This window comes from Alligator mississippiensis, chromosome 5 (genome assembly GCF_030867095.1).
Source record: "Alligator mississippiensis isolate rAllMis1 chromosome 5, rAllMis1, whole genome shotgun sequence".
NCBI lineage: Eukaryota > Metazoa > Chordata > Crocodylia > Alligatoridae > Alligator > Alligator mississippiensis.
The window spans coordinates 207190191-207204269 of NC_081828.1; the positions used below are offsets into that span (position 1 = coordinate 207190191).

A 14079-nucleotide genomic window follows, 5' to 3' on the forward strand; every position below is an offset into this window, starting at 1 on the left:
AAGGAAGAAGCAGAAAGGGAAAAGAGAAAGAAAACAGAAAGGGATTCGATACAAACTTGTCTGTTTTCACCAACCTCTGCACAGCCTGCTTCAAGCTGTGTTCCCTCATAGTCAGGAACTCCCAGGCACCTCTTGGGTTTGTGTTAGTCACAATAGACTTGATGGGATTATCAGATCAAGTGCTGTTTTGAAGCTGAACACAGCCTGATTGAACTGTCTGCAACAACAGCTCTGTTTCAACATTGATAATTTTCTTTACATGGCTTTAAAAAAACCCAGTAACTCAATTTGTGTGCTGCAGAACTGTGCAGCACAGTTTACTAATGGAATGCTAAGAAATAGCAGTGCTTATCATGAGTATGGGCCCACAGAGTATTAGCAATTAGGGTTGGAAGGGACCTCAGGAGGACATCTGGTCCAACCCCCCCTGCTCAAAGCAGGACCATACCCAACTAGATCACCCCAGCCAAAGCTTTGTCTAGCTCGGTCTGAATGTCCTGCAATGCCAACTCACTGACCTTTATTGACCTCCTCTGGACACTCTCAAGAAACAATTGGATGTCTATCTTGCTGGGATCATTTGACCCCAGCTGACTTCCTGCCCCTTGGGCAGGGGGCTGGAGCTGATGATCTTGCGAGGTCCCTTCCAGCCCGAATGTCTATGAAATATATGAAATGGGTGTTTTGGCTGAGTCAGGAATGCAGATTTTGACTGATTAAAAGTCACCACTAGCCCAGTGCTGTCCAGTACCCTTACTTCTATTGATCATCCTGCTGGTCCATATTATAGCCCTGGGAGGGGTAGAATTAAATGGCCCAGCAGTAAGCTGCAGCTCAGAACGTGCAGAGGAGACTAGTACATACTTCGGGGTTTAGAAAATACTATTACACAGTTTTTATTTTCTTTTTTTTCCAACCCAAATCTGTTGGTGAGAGCCTGTCAGCTCTGGAGACTGCAGTCCTCAGTATACATGCCGCCACAGCCTCAGCAGCATACTGTAAGCCTGCACCACGGGGGTCATCATGAAGGCCAGAAGAGCTGCAAGGCAAGGAGTCAGTAAAAGCTGTCTATCTAGCTCCTGGGTACCAAAGGGTGTGCCAGTGAGCTGTAGGGAAATAATACATTCCCCTCCCTTAAGTACTGCAGTATATTACACCGCTTGATCCAGAGTCAAAAGGAGTTGAACCCACCTTCACGCTTCGGGTTGATGGTTGGTGAAAGCCCAGATGTAGCTGTTGTGCAGTATTCTGCATATCTGGTGTCCCTTTTGGGCTGTATTGAATAACAGTCATTCAAAGGGCGGGCAGGCCAAGTTTAGGCAAGGTACTTCTCTTATCTTAACTGTCTGGGTCTATGTTAGCCAGAATGTTGACTTGCTTTTCCTGGAGCCTCCTATTTTCCAGACTTGTGTTATTTTGACAGAAATTCCCAAGTTTTCCAGTTGACATTCCAGAAGGTGGCTGCAGGCTGAGCCTCTCCCAAACCCCCTGCAGTGTCCCCTGGCCGGGGGGAGATAAGCCACAGCACTGGCAGCTCCAATAAGAAATCATTTTTTGGCTGCCATCCATTCCAGGAAGTAAGCAAGAGCCAGATGAAGCTCCAGCTTTGGGAACTTTTTAATGGACTCGACCAAGATGTGTTTGGAGACCGGTTGAGTGTGGCGTGGAATGAATCGCCATCATGACTAATACCTTCAGCTACTGCAGCAGCTATTTTTGCACCCCCTTCCCCAACGGTAGCATCTAGGATTGCTGTCCCAGTCGCTCCCGCTCAGTTAGGCCTCTGGTCTACTCTGCATGTACACAGCCAGAGTGTTTCCATGCCCACCGTGACAGGGAAGCATTTCACCATGTCTTGCCATTTCTGCCAGAAATATCCTTGCGCCAACCCTTGGAAAAGTATTCTGTTTTACACATGACCTGATCCAATGCCCCCTTTGGTAAAGTAATGGGAGCATCCAATTAGTCGGATGCTCTGCAGGGATGGCTTAACCCTTTAGTGGGCCCTAGGCAAACAAATTCCTGGGCCACGGGCCAGTTGAGACCCCCCTCCCTGCCCCTGGCACTGCCGCCCATGGGGAGCAGGGCTTGGAGCTGCCGCTGCAGTAAGGCTGGCAGAGGGGAGGGGAAGGGAAAGGAAGGGAGGAGGATGGGGCCATTTGTGCTGCTGCTGCGAAGGGAAGAACCGGCCCCCTGCAGTTCAGGGCCCTAGGCATGTGCCTAGTTTGTCTATGCATTAATCCAGCCCTGGTGCTCTGGACCACTCAGGATCAGCCTCCCTAGGGTTTTATTTTGGGGTTTTTTTTCCAATTTGATAGGTTGGTGCCTCTGGGGACATAACATGGTACAACTCCATTTGCCAACCTGCAAGCTGTGGGTCAGAGTCTCTGTACATCGCAGTCAATAAGCAGTTTGAGTTTCCAGCCTGTTGAAACCTTTGCAGTTCTGCTATAGCTTCTCCACGCTTGGCAATTGAGTTAAACTTTTCCTGATGTTTCCAGAGGAACAGTTCTCACAGATACAATATGCTCTATACTAGCGCAGTGTCCTTTGTTGTTTCTTACTGAGGAATCTGTTGTTAAACGACATTGCCTCCTTTTCTAAGACCTGTGGGGAAAAAGCCAGTAGGGCCTGGCTGCCCTTCTTAGCTAGGGGACAGGAGCCTCCTTGGTGCAGTGGCCCTGCATGAAAAGGTCAGTGCTTGTATTTATTCTTGGCTCCTGTCCAAATGGACTTTGAGAAGATTGTTTCTGTGCGGCAGTGAAACCAATTTTTATCTCATTAAAAAGGGATTTAAATGTTTTTGTCTTTAATGACATTAAGTCATTGCCTGTAGTCAGGGCATAGGAGAGAGAGGGATTGTTTTGTAAGGAAGGAGAAACCCAGGGTGGCTCACTTAGTCTAAACCTGGGGCCTGTTGGCTAGCTGTTTCCTTAGCTCCCCTCTCTTCTCTTCCCTCAAATTCCTTCTAGGGTTATGGGCCTGGATTCTGCCTTCAGAAACACATGCATTTCCCTCTAAGTTGTCTTTCTGAAGCGTACGTAGCAGTTGCTTGGACGTTGTTTAATGATCTGACTGTGCAGGGCTGGGACAGCAAGTGCCTGTATTCAGTCACTGTCCAAACACCACACCTCCCACTTTATCTTCATCATACATAATATGGAGAGTAGGTCTTTTGAAGATGTAACTTTCTCACAAAATCATGAGGCCTCTATGCAACCAACCAAGGTGTTTGTCAGGAGAAGTAAACCATGGATCGTCTTCTGAGACGCCCTGTAGCACCGCAATGCACCCCTCAAGATCTGGCAACTTCAACACCAGAACTAGTGGCCTGTGCAGAATATTGGGAACGGACCACATAGGAAGGCTGGATCGGAGACACAACGAAGAAGATCATAATACAGTCGTAACGTTCTGGTAGAGCCTCGGGATCCCAGTTCCCATGGTGTTGAGCACCACACAGGCACATTCGGCGATGGCCCCTGCCTCAGGGGAGTTAGCACTGCAGTTGAGCGTGGATGCTGCAGTTATGGCATGTGATGGTGAAGAAGAAGGTACTGACATCAGAGCAGGGGGTTACATGGGGCAGCCACATGAGGGCACACATGCAACCCAGGCTTGCTGGGTTTTGAATGTAACAGTTACATTTAAAACAAAATATAAATCACTAACACCAGCTGCCCCTGACTGACACTGTCATTACTTGGGGAATTTCTTGTCTGGGTCCCAGCAAAGGTGGGTCTCACAGGAGGCCTTGGAGGACAAGGTTAGTTTAAGGAGGGGGTGCCAGGTAGCACTGAGCACCTAGTAGAGTGTAGCAGAGATGCAGGCACTGAAAATCGGGGGTGGTTTCTACAAAGTGGGTGCCACTGGCGCTGGGTCTCCACGTTCAGAGCAGACCTGGCCACCACCCAGGGTCCTGGGGCTGTTTGCTTTACTCCTGCTGAGGAGCTAGCCCACAATGACCTGCCCTTCCCTACAAGAAACAAGTCCAAACCTAGAGGTCCCGAGCCAAGCACCGTCCCTTGGTGTGGCACGGAGATCTTGGCTTTGTGTCTTGCTTGGTCACTTTGTTTAGAAAGCTTTCCGATGAATGTGTGCGAGAGCCAGTGGTCATGCGCAGCCTTTTCCACGTCGAGCAGGGCACTGACGGAGGGCAGGCAGTCTGTCAGGCGTTTCTTGTGTACAGTACAAGGCTGTGTGGAGAGAGGGTTTGTTGTTACAGAAAAGCCCCAGCCCGCGTGCAGTCTCCTGTTTCCGAGAGATGATCACCTTCCCTTCCTGAGACTGGCAGGGCTGCGTTCCTATTAGTCATTAGTCCTCGAGGGGCTTGACGTTCTTAGCTCATCAGTCAGCAGCCAGACTATCCTGTCCCTGTAAAGACCTAGGACGCATGAATCAAAATAGTTGTGTGATGTCATGTCATAATGCGAATATGCCCTGACCAATTGGTGCCAAGAATTGTCTGTACAGCGTGGTTTCCTTTTACAGTCTCTTTAAAGAGACATCATGCAGAACTGCACATGACAATTCCCTTCAAGAGGGCTTGTGCCTCTTTTGCATATTTAGTAATTTTTAAAAGCAGGGAGCTTATCAGCCCATTACTGACCTCTTCTGCATAAGCTGATCCACTCTGGAAATTCTGCTTCAGTCTCTGAAACTTCCTGGCTGCTTAAGGCTAAGAGCTGCAGCTCTGGTGGCTGCAGGCACCACAGGCTTTTGAACCTCTCTTGGTATCCGCAGATACTTGCTGACTAGTTACTGTCCAGTAGGTATTCCAACTGGGAGTGCTTTATACGTGGAGCTGGGCCACTTCAGGAGCTTATTGCCATGAAGATATGAACTGATGTGCCTTGGGGCTGTGCTTCAGGATTCCACAAGCTGAGGCTTTTTGGAGCCACATGATATCTGTCGACTTTTGGGACTTTTTTTTTGGCCTCCCTTGATTGCCAGCTGACCTGACTTATTTACCTGCCCTACCTGTTTCCCTGACTTATTCCACCTTTTGCTCAGATCTGCTCTCCCTTCTTCAATCCCGGGTATGACTGACAGCTGCGATTGCTTTGGTGCTCACTACAGCTCATGAAGCGTTTTGGCAGTTTTAGAGGCAGCAAGAAACGGAAGGACCAGTGCAAAAGCTCTGAGAGACGCCAGTCTGAACCTCATGGCCTTTTAGGTAGGGAAACTACGGTGTTAACCATCGGCATGGGGACAGATTATTCTTTGTGAACGGGGCTTGTATAAAGCATTAAAGCAACTTTCTGTTCCTTAATTCCATTGATTCAATTGTGTAATTGCTGTGATTAGATGGTTCTGGGGATGTTTACACAATTTGGCACCTGACATGAAAAGCTAACATAAGCTAATGACTTTAGTATATACATCTAAACCAGTAGATAAGGAATTGATCTTCCAGATTATTTTTTTCCAAGTGGCTTTACTGTATTCAGATTATCGTAAACTGTGAAGTTCGTCCTAAAGGAGCTGTTGGATTGTAAATGTCACGCTTGGGGACTGTCTTACTATAAAACAGAAAATTAACTCCAGTGTTACTTTAGTAAAAGTTTGAATAACGTATTTACTGAATAAAAAGGTAAATGTTAAGAGTTTCAGTTTGTTTAGAAGATGAAAGCTATTATGTGCCATAAGTGACCTCTTTTTTTTTTTTTAAGCCCTCTCGTTTTAAGACTGCACTTTCCAGTAGAGTCATGTTGGATCTTTAATTTAAGACCAACCTCTGTAAGACGCTAATGGTTGCTGGTGATTGTGTGCGTGTTGGAGGGCGGGTATAGCACGAGTTCTATTTGAGTACCAAACCTGGCAACAAGTTTCAGAGATGAGTGAGTTGGCTGGCATGCCTCCGCCACTCTGGCGTGCACTGTCTTCGGAAAGTGAAATAGCTTCTTAGCTGACTTCCACCTGACGAACAGCAGAAGCTATAATTCAGGAATGTTGGAATGAATTACCAGCATTGCTGAGCCACCGTTATTTTGTGCACGGTGTGTTTTGTAGGAAAGCACAAGTCTGCTGAAAGAAGGGATAGGAACTTGCCAGGCGCGGTGGGCAATATCGCACGGAGTCAGCGGGAGAAGGTCGGAGTTCAGTGGGGCCGGTCGATTCACTGTGCCGAGCTCAGTTCTGCTCTCACTGTGCTGCAGGTCAGCACTAACTGCACTAAAGCACTTGGTGTAAACCCAGTGTGAGAGCTGGATATGGATTCTGTACAGAGGTGCCTGTGTAAGTGTGTCAGCCTCCCGCCCTCTTTTATCAGTTTATTCCGGCTGATGGATTCAAGGTGTGTCCCCAACTTCTAAATTCATCTACTCTGCTGTTAGTCTCTCTTTCAGCAGTAGTATTCATTGTTTTCTTTCTGCATGACTGAGGGAATGGGCCTGATTCTTCTCTCCACTGAATCAGGAGAGACACTCCTGGCTCGGTGAGGATACATTAGCGTGAGGCAGTGGGTTTGGGAGTTGCATAGTGGGGGTAAAAGGTGGAGTCTAGCACAGGGAAAGATCACTGTGTGATGGGCAGCAGCATAAGGTGGATTGAGACTATAGAGGCTCACAAAAAAGTGGGACTCTTCCCAAGCTGTCAGGGGACCCCCTGGGCTCCCAGACGGGGAAGAGTGTGTGTGGTACGTGCTGTCTAAGTCTGGCATAGGATGCTTTCAGGCAATGCCTCCCCCTTTAGCCACGGTTAGCCTCAGCGAGATGAGGGTGCTCAGTCAGGTTCTGGGGGACACTCGCAGTCTTGCTCCAGCAGCAGGTGGCTGGCAGCAGGCCACCTGTTACATACAGGCTCACTCCAGCATCAGTGCTCCCTGTGATCCCAGGCAGCCAGCGTTAATCCTCCTGCACAGAAAATAATTCATCCTGCCGCAGTAGCGGTTGCTATAAAAACCTTCCTGCCTTGGACTATATTAGAGAGACAGCATAAGGGAGAAATGCAGAAAAGGGTACATCTCCTGCTCCCTGCACTGCCTCCTTCCTGTCTAACTAAAATGCATGGGAAGATTTCAGTGGCATGAAGAAGCTGAGTGCAAGCTATAAAACACCAGCTGAGTCCTTACCAGCTTCCAGTAATTGCTCTCATTAATCTTGCCATGTAGCCCACCCTGGTGGCACAAAGACAGAATTAGGAGCATATTTACTATGCAAAATTTCTATCATCAATATTTAAAACCCAGTCCCAGCTTGCTCACTGTGTCTGAGTTTCCTCAGGAGCAAAGGGCTGCAGGTGCTTTCCCACAACCCGACCTTAGATCACGAGGGCAGGAAAACAAAAAATACAGTGTGTATATTTTATTGCCTTCCTTGGATTCGTTTCTGTTCCGGTGATCCCAGCAGAATCCGTTCTTTTCCAAATGTGGGCTAATATTTACAAAGGCAAATTCTTTTTTTTTCAGGCTGCCTTAATTTATTGGAGTAAAATGTCAAAATAAAAGCTTTTCACAATTTGCTGAATTAATCTTCGCTTAACAGAACCTGGTTGTATCTACAAGGCCTGTGTTGAACACCCCTGGAAAATCATTCAGCTCCAGCAACTCTCAAGGGAGCCAAGGGGGCTCAGCAGATTTTAGGATCAAGTATTTGTTATTCATCTTTGACTGCATTTGCAACAGATGCCTCTTGTGGCCCTTGAGGTCTAGTAGCGTGGGCCAGGCATTCTTTCTGGTTTCTTTGCTGTCAGAGAATGGATGGCAGCAGTCTGCTCCTGCACTTTTGAAGTGGTGGCATTGGTCTAGATGTGGGAAGGCTCTGGGTGAACTGGAGCCCATGCAGGGCTCACCTTGCTTACCATGGGGAACTCATTTTGCTTCTTGCTGGGATTGGTTCAGTCCCCGCAGCTTCTTTCCTCAGTAGTGATGCAAAGGTACAGATGAGAGAGAATCCTCAAGGCTTCCAGGATGCCATTTTCCATGCCAGGTGTCACTGGCCAAGTCTCATGCTGGATTACACCCCTGTTCCTCTGGTCTTCAACTGAGCCCAGAGTTCCTGGTGTTTCTTGGCCTCTTTCCACAAGTGGTCTAAGGAAGGGAGAGTCATAGTCATAGAGAAGTTGGGCTGGAAGAGACCTCCAGAAGTCATCTAGTCCAGACCCCTGCCTGAGACAGGATCATCTCTTTCCAGACCATCTCATTCAGACCATAATCTAAACTCTTCATAAGACTACTGTCAAACCTGATGCAACATAAACCTAACCTCCTAATCTGCCACAGATAAAGCAGGGGTATCATGGCAGCCAGCGTCCTGCTTCTAAAAAATGTTGTTAGTATGTTCCCAGGAGGTCCCAGGCAGAGGTCCATGCCCTTCGCTACAGAGGAAGGCAAAAACCCTCACAGTCCATACCAGTTTGATCATGGGGTAAAATCCCTTTCTGACCCCAAGTATGGCCATCGGTCTGACCCTGAGCAGAGAGGAAAGACTCTCTAGCCAGGAACCTCTGGCTTTGGGAGTCACTGGCCATAAAACATGGGGCTCAGACACTTGTTACAGGATCCATCTTCAGAGTTCCTAGGACTAACATTGCCTGAGGACTAATAGGTCCCAGCACTTGTACCCAGAGAGAGGTGTGCCTTGGGGCGAGGCCTGGTCTAGTGGATGGGCGTAAGGGACTGGGACATAGGCAGTTAGGATGGGTCACCTGGATAACAAAGGCAAGGTCCAAGAGCCAAGAAGCCAGAGTCAGGAGCCAAGGGGTTGAAAGGCTGGAGTCAGGAGCTGAGGAACCTGAGTTAGGAACTGAGGAGTTGAGGAGCTGGTGTCAGGGGCTGAAGAGCCCAGAAGACAAGCCGGAATCCAGGGCTGATCAGGGTATTCTGATCAAGCAAGAAACACAGCATGGCAGCCTTTTCCCAGACAGTTTGCTTCTGTCTCTTCTGGGCTTATAAAGGCATGTATGAGCAGGGCCCTTTCCTGTAGCCCTGCGGGATGACTTAGGCTAACTCCTCACTACCTGCACCTGGGGTTTGGGGCTGAGTCTTGTGCAGCTGGGCCCAGATTCATTACAACAGGACTCCTCAGCTACCCCGTTATGGGACCTTTACAGTCCTTTTGGGTGAGCATGCAATCCGCAGGGGTCTCTGCCAAAGCACAGCACACTGTGCTTGGAGCAGAGAGAAGAGTAGTGGGACAGAGCAGTGAGAAGGAATGGGGATGAGGGTAGGGAGAGCTTTGAGTACAAGGTGGGGACACTGGGGCTTCACGGCCAGAAGATGGGAAGCTAGTGCAGGACCCAGGAAGCGGGATAGAGGCCCAGAGCAGCAAGAAAGGGCCCCTGTGGGGAGTGTGATTGTCTGAACTTTGCTTTGAACCTGCATCACCCTGTCAAGGAAATTTATGACTCGCTCCCCCTGTCCTAGTTATTAGTTCTGGGGACAGCCTGGTGTGTTGTAAATAGCTCTGTTCTGTGGCTTCCTCAAGGAGACGATATCTTGTCTGAGAGGGTACGAATGTCCTTGCCCTTTAAAGGGCACCATCTGTTCAGTGAAGGATTGAACGACACAGGCGAAGGATGGGGTGTTTCTGCCCTGTCCAGGCCAGAATCACCTCTGCTCTGAGGGCCATTGCTGACACCTACACATCTGGGGAGCTCTATCGCGCTGACTCACATTGATCAACCTCACCTGGTTGTTAGGTTTGGGCCAAGGCTGCTGGAGTCTGGTCCTTGCCTCTCTGTCTGTGCTATTCCCTGCCTTGGTAAGCTTCAGCAGGTCTGGACTCAAACCTATCGCAGACATGCCAGGTCCTGCACCTCTGGAAGGAGAAGGGACAGGGCTGCAACATGGGCAGCTTGCCAGAGGTCTGAACGCTGCTCTTTGGGCCTGACTTTCCCCTGCCTTGTGCTGTGTTTGGCCTCACTTTCCATGGATGAAAATGGCTGTACAAAGTGGCAGCTGGTGAAGAGTGCAGACTGGTGGGCTACCCTAGGTAATACTCTTATAGGCAAAACTAGGGGTCTGATTCTGATACCGCAAATGCACTTGCACACGAGCTCATGGACTCTGAGTGGCTTCCTTGAGATCCACCAGTGGCTCCCTTGAAGTCTGGTAACCTCCACAGGGTGAGAGAGTCCTGTGTAGGCTTTATGCTTATGGGTGTCCCATGCAAATGACAGTGTTTTCCCTTGCTTCTGATCTCCATGGAAATGGAGCACCATTACCTGGGGGTCACAGCTGTCCTGTGCTTTGGAGTGTGGAGCAAATGTCTGTATAAAGTCTCATGTTGTAGTTCCTCAACTTCATTCTGGGGTGGTGGGTGGAGATGTGAACTCTGCCTACCAGAGGGGCTGGGTGATTCACAAGTCAGAGAGCAGTCATGGGCACAGCCTGAGCCCAACAACATTTGGCGTGTAGCATTTAGAAGTGCACTGATGGTGCAAATGTGAACCAAGGGCCTAGTTCAGCCTGGCTCCCTTTGCCTTTTGCTGGCGAAATCCAAGGCGCTGGGCTCTGTTGCTGTATGGGTGGGGGGCAATTGAGGCACCATGTTTTCATAGATTCATAGATGCTAGGGTCGGAAAGGACCTCAATAGACCATTGAGTCCGACCCCCTGCATAGGCAGGAAAGAGTGCTGGGTCTAGATGACCCCGGCTAGATACTCATCTAACCTCCTCTTGAAGACCCCCAAGGTAGGGGAGAGCACCACCTCCCTTGGGAGCCCAGTCCAGACCTTGGCCACTCTAACTGTGAAGAAGTTCTTCCTAATGTCTAGTCTAAATCTGCTTTCTGCTAGCTTGTGGCCATTATTTCTTGTAACCCCAGGGGCGCCTTGGTGAATAAAACCTCACCAATTCCCTTCTGTGCCCCCATGATGAACTTATAGGCAGCCACAAGGTCGCCTCTCAGCCTTCTCTTGCGGAGGCTGAAGAGGTCCAGGTGCCCCAGTCTCTCCTCATAGGGCTTGGCCTGCAAGCCCTTAACCATACGAGTGGCCCTTCTCTGGACCCTCTCCAGGTTATCCACATCTCTCTTGAAGTGTGGCACCCAGAATTGCACGCAGTACTCCAACTGCGGTCTGACCAGCACCCGATAGAGGGGGAAGTATCACCTCCTTGGATCTATTCATCATGCATCTGCTGATGCACAATAAAGTGCCATTAACTTTTCTGATGGCTTCGTCACACTGCCGACTCATGTTCATCTTGGAGTCCACTAGGACTCCAAGATCCCTTTCCGCTTCCGTTCCACCAAGCAGGTCATTTCCTAGGCAGTAGGTATGCTGGACATTTTTCCTCCGTAGGTGCAGCACTTTGCATTTCTCCTTGTTGAACTGCATTCTGTTGTTTTCTGCCCATTTGTCCAACCTGTCCAGGTCTGCTTGCAGCTGTTCCCTGCCCTCCGGCGTGTCCACTTCTCCCCATAATTCTGTTGGACTGGAATCTCCTGCTCTACTTTAGTGGGCTGGAATGAAGCTAGCTGGGCCCCTTCTCCAAAGTTGGCAGTGTTGGTGGAGAGCTTCCCATGCTGCCCATCCCTTCTAAAACTCTTACTACCATTTCACACTACCCTTTCCTGATGGAATCACTGGGCAGTGTGGCAGTGGGCATGGGTCAAGGCCCAGGGTAGCACTACATGCTATATGAGCCTGTGCAGGGGTTTGGTACCTGGTCTCTGGCATTGTGGATAATTCCCTTGTGCATTAGATGGCCTTTGGTAGAATATTCACTCCATTCGCTGTTCCCATAATTGCAACGGGCAGCAACTGTGATGAATACAGAATTGGGGGAGCAAATGTGGGGTGGGAGCGCTGCATCTCCCAGCTGTAAGGCGCTCGGCATGCAGAGGAAAAAAACGTAAAAGAGAACAGAAGAACAGAATCCCGTTGCTCTGGAAAGGCAGCCCCAGCCTTCAGCAGCAGAGACTAGAAGCACGTTAGTTCATTAACATTTTTCTCTATTGGTTTTCACGGTCTGCTGAGCTGACAGTGATTTCAGAAAACGTGCACCAGTGGCAGATCAATGCCAATTAATCTTGTATTACAGAGAACTCCGAGACCTGGAAGCAGTGAGGCTTCTCAGAGCCGGGCTGTCACTAGGACAAAAAGCAGTGATGAATTGCACCAAAATGTATGAAACCCCTTTCTTGCCATGTTTCTCTTCTCCCGACTCTCCTCCATGCTGTTCCCTGGAGCCCACCAGCAATGGAAATGCTCTCACTTGAAGGTGCTTTGAATGTCAGGAAAAGCACTGTTCCTACGCAGGAGTAAAACAGATAGCTTCTGTCGGGGATCCAAGACCTGATACTTACTTACCTACCGCTTACTGTATTTACTTGCATACCACACATACACCTTTTCCCCCCAAAATTGGCCCCCAAACTAGGGTTTGTACCTTAAGCAGGGAAGCTGATTTTTCTGGACTGGAATAGAAGCAGGGCAGAATAGAGCAAGCAGACACGGTAGTGTGGCTGCCAAAATGGCAGCTGCTTCTCCCCGGGCCTAAAAAGAGTAGGGACAGAGTCTGGCATTAACCCTCTCACAGCTGCTGGTGAGGCAGTGGTCTTGCTTGAAGAGCCAGTGCGCTGCTGCAGGCAGTCTGTAGTATCTCGATGAGGCTTGTGGTGTGGACACAATGCTTTATTATTGACGGACTTGTATAAAGAACTGTTTCCAGTAAAGAAGTAACATTCTTGCTGCTGCCCTTGCAAGGGTCTGGGGCTTAGCCTTGTTGCTGTTCGACCACACCAATGCCTGCTGCTTCACCCAGACTCTTTCCCAGGATGCCACACTTCCTGGACACTCTGTGTCACATAGTCAGCCATGGCTGGAAAATTTCTTATATGGTAAAATTCAAATATGGGACTCCTTGGTTCTGTTGGGACTCCATACAGGAATAAAGAGCAATGAGGAAGGCTATGTTTGTAGGCTTTGACCCCTAGGTTCTGTATTTCATAAGCGTGTGCTCCTCATACGCTGTACAATACCTGAAGACTCGGAATCGTTCCTCCTGGCTGAGGCAGGGGGAGGCTCCCTCGACGTGGGGTTCAGTGAAAGTCCCAGGTATTGGAAGGAGGGCCCACACACTCGATCTATCTTTCAAGTGCCGGGCTCTGATGCTGGGATACGTGTCAGTGGTAGTGTTTGGTCTCCAGTAGGCAGGCACAGCACCACAAACATTTCCATTTATAACTCCCATCAACATCATTTTTATAAAAACCCTGAATGTATACAAATTACACAGATCAGCACAGCAGAATGGGTGTTATTTGTGGAAGATAGAGAGAATCTCAGCTCAGATCCTTTTGTCATCAGATCCAGAGAGTCAAATGCATAAAGATGGGGGAGAGAAGACTAGATTGATGGGAGAAAGGAAGGAGAGAATGAGGACTTGAGGGAATAGGGTGGAAGAAAGGTCTTGTTGGGAAAGACACATGAGAGAGAGTGAAGGGACACACACACACACAATTTTATTGAAGAAAGACAAAATTTGTAAGTCCCTCTTTGTCCTTTCATAGTAAAATAAAGTTTCCCAACATGGCTTGTGAGATAAGAAATTATTGTTTGTATATCAATGAATTTAGAGTCTCCAGTCAAGGAGCAGGGTTCAGCGTGTAGACCAGAAAGAGGTGCCTTGAGATCCTTTCATGGGTGCCACACAATGTTAGCACTGTGGGCAAACATGATTCACAAGATAAAGTCAGAGATTTTAACTAGAACTCCTAGTGTCAAAAGCATTTTGATGGGTTGTGGTCTTTCTGAGTTCTCTGCAACAGAAGACTTGCTCTATAATTTTTGGAGTCAAAAAAATGAGAGAAAACTAAGAACTGGCATTTTCCGACAGGTGCTTCAAAACTGAAGAGGGGGCCCGAGTCTGAAAAGTTTGAGAACCGTGGCTGTAGGCACTATATAGGTATGTAAGGAAAATGAATAGTATGAAAAGCACTATTATTCCCATTTTGCATATCGGGAGAGCTGATAGTCCATAAGATTAAGTCATCTTTGCAATAAACAAACCATTCACCTGCTCAAGAGTAATAAAATAGTAAGTACATTTTTTTTCCTGGTGTCGTTGTGGTATTGATGAAAGATGGGCCCCACTAGGTTTTGTGCCTGTGCCAGTACTTTTCATCGCTCTCT

General features: G+C 48.5%; 1 protein-coding gene across 3 annotated transcripts in view; it reads left to right on the forward strand.

The window, feature by feature from the left end:
• PRKAG2 (protein kinase AMP-activated non-catalytic subunit gamma 2) overlaps positions 1-14079 on the forward strand; it is a 339594-nt gene that overhangs the window by 147412 nt on the left and 178103 nt on the right. Inside the window, exon 4 of one of the 3 annotated variants that reach the window (XM_019499071.2) lies at positions 13784-13852. The exons of 1 other annotated variant lie outside the window; for it this stretch is intronic. In XM_019499071.2, coding sequence (XP_019354616.1) covers positions 13784-13852 — 69 coding nt within the window. Of the gene's footprint in view, positions 1-4874; positions 5177-13783; positions 13853-14079 lie in introns of those variants that run through there. One more of the 3 variants, XM_014608997.3, reaches the window with a different exon arrangement.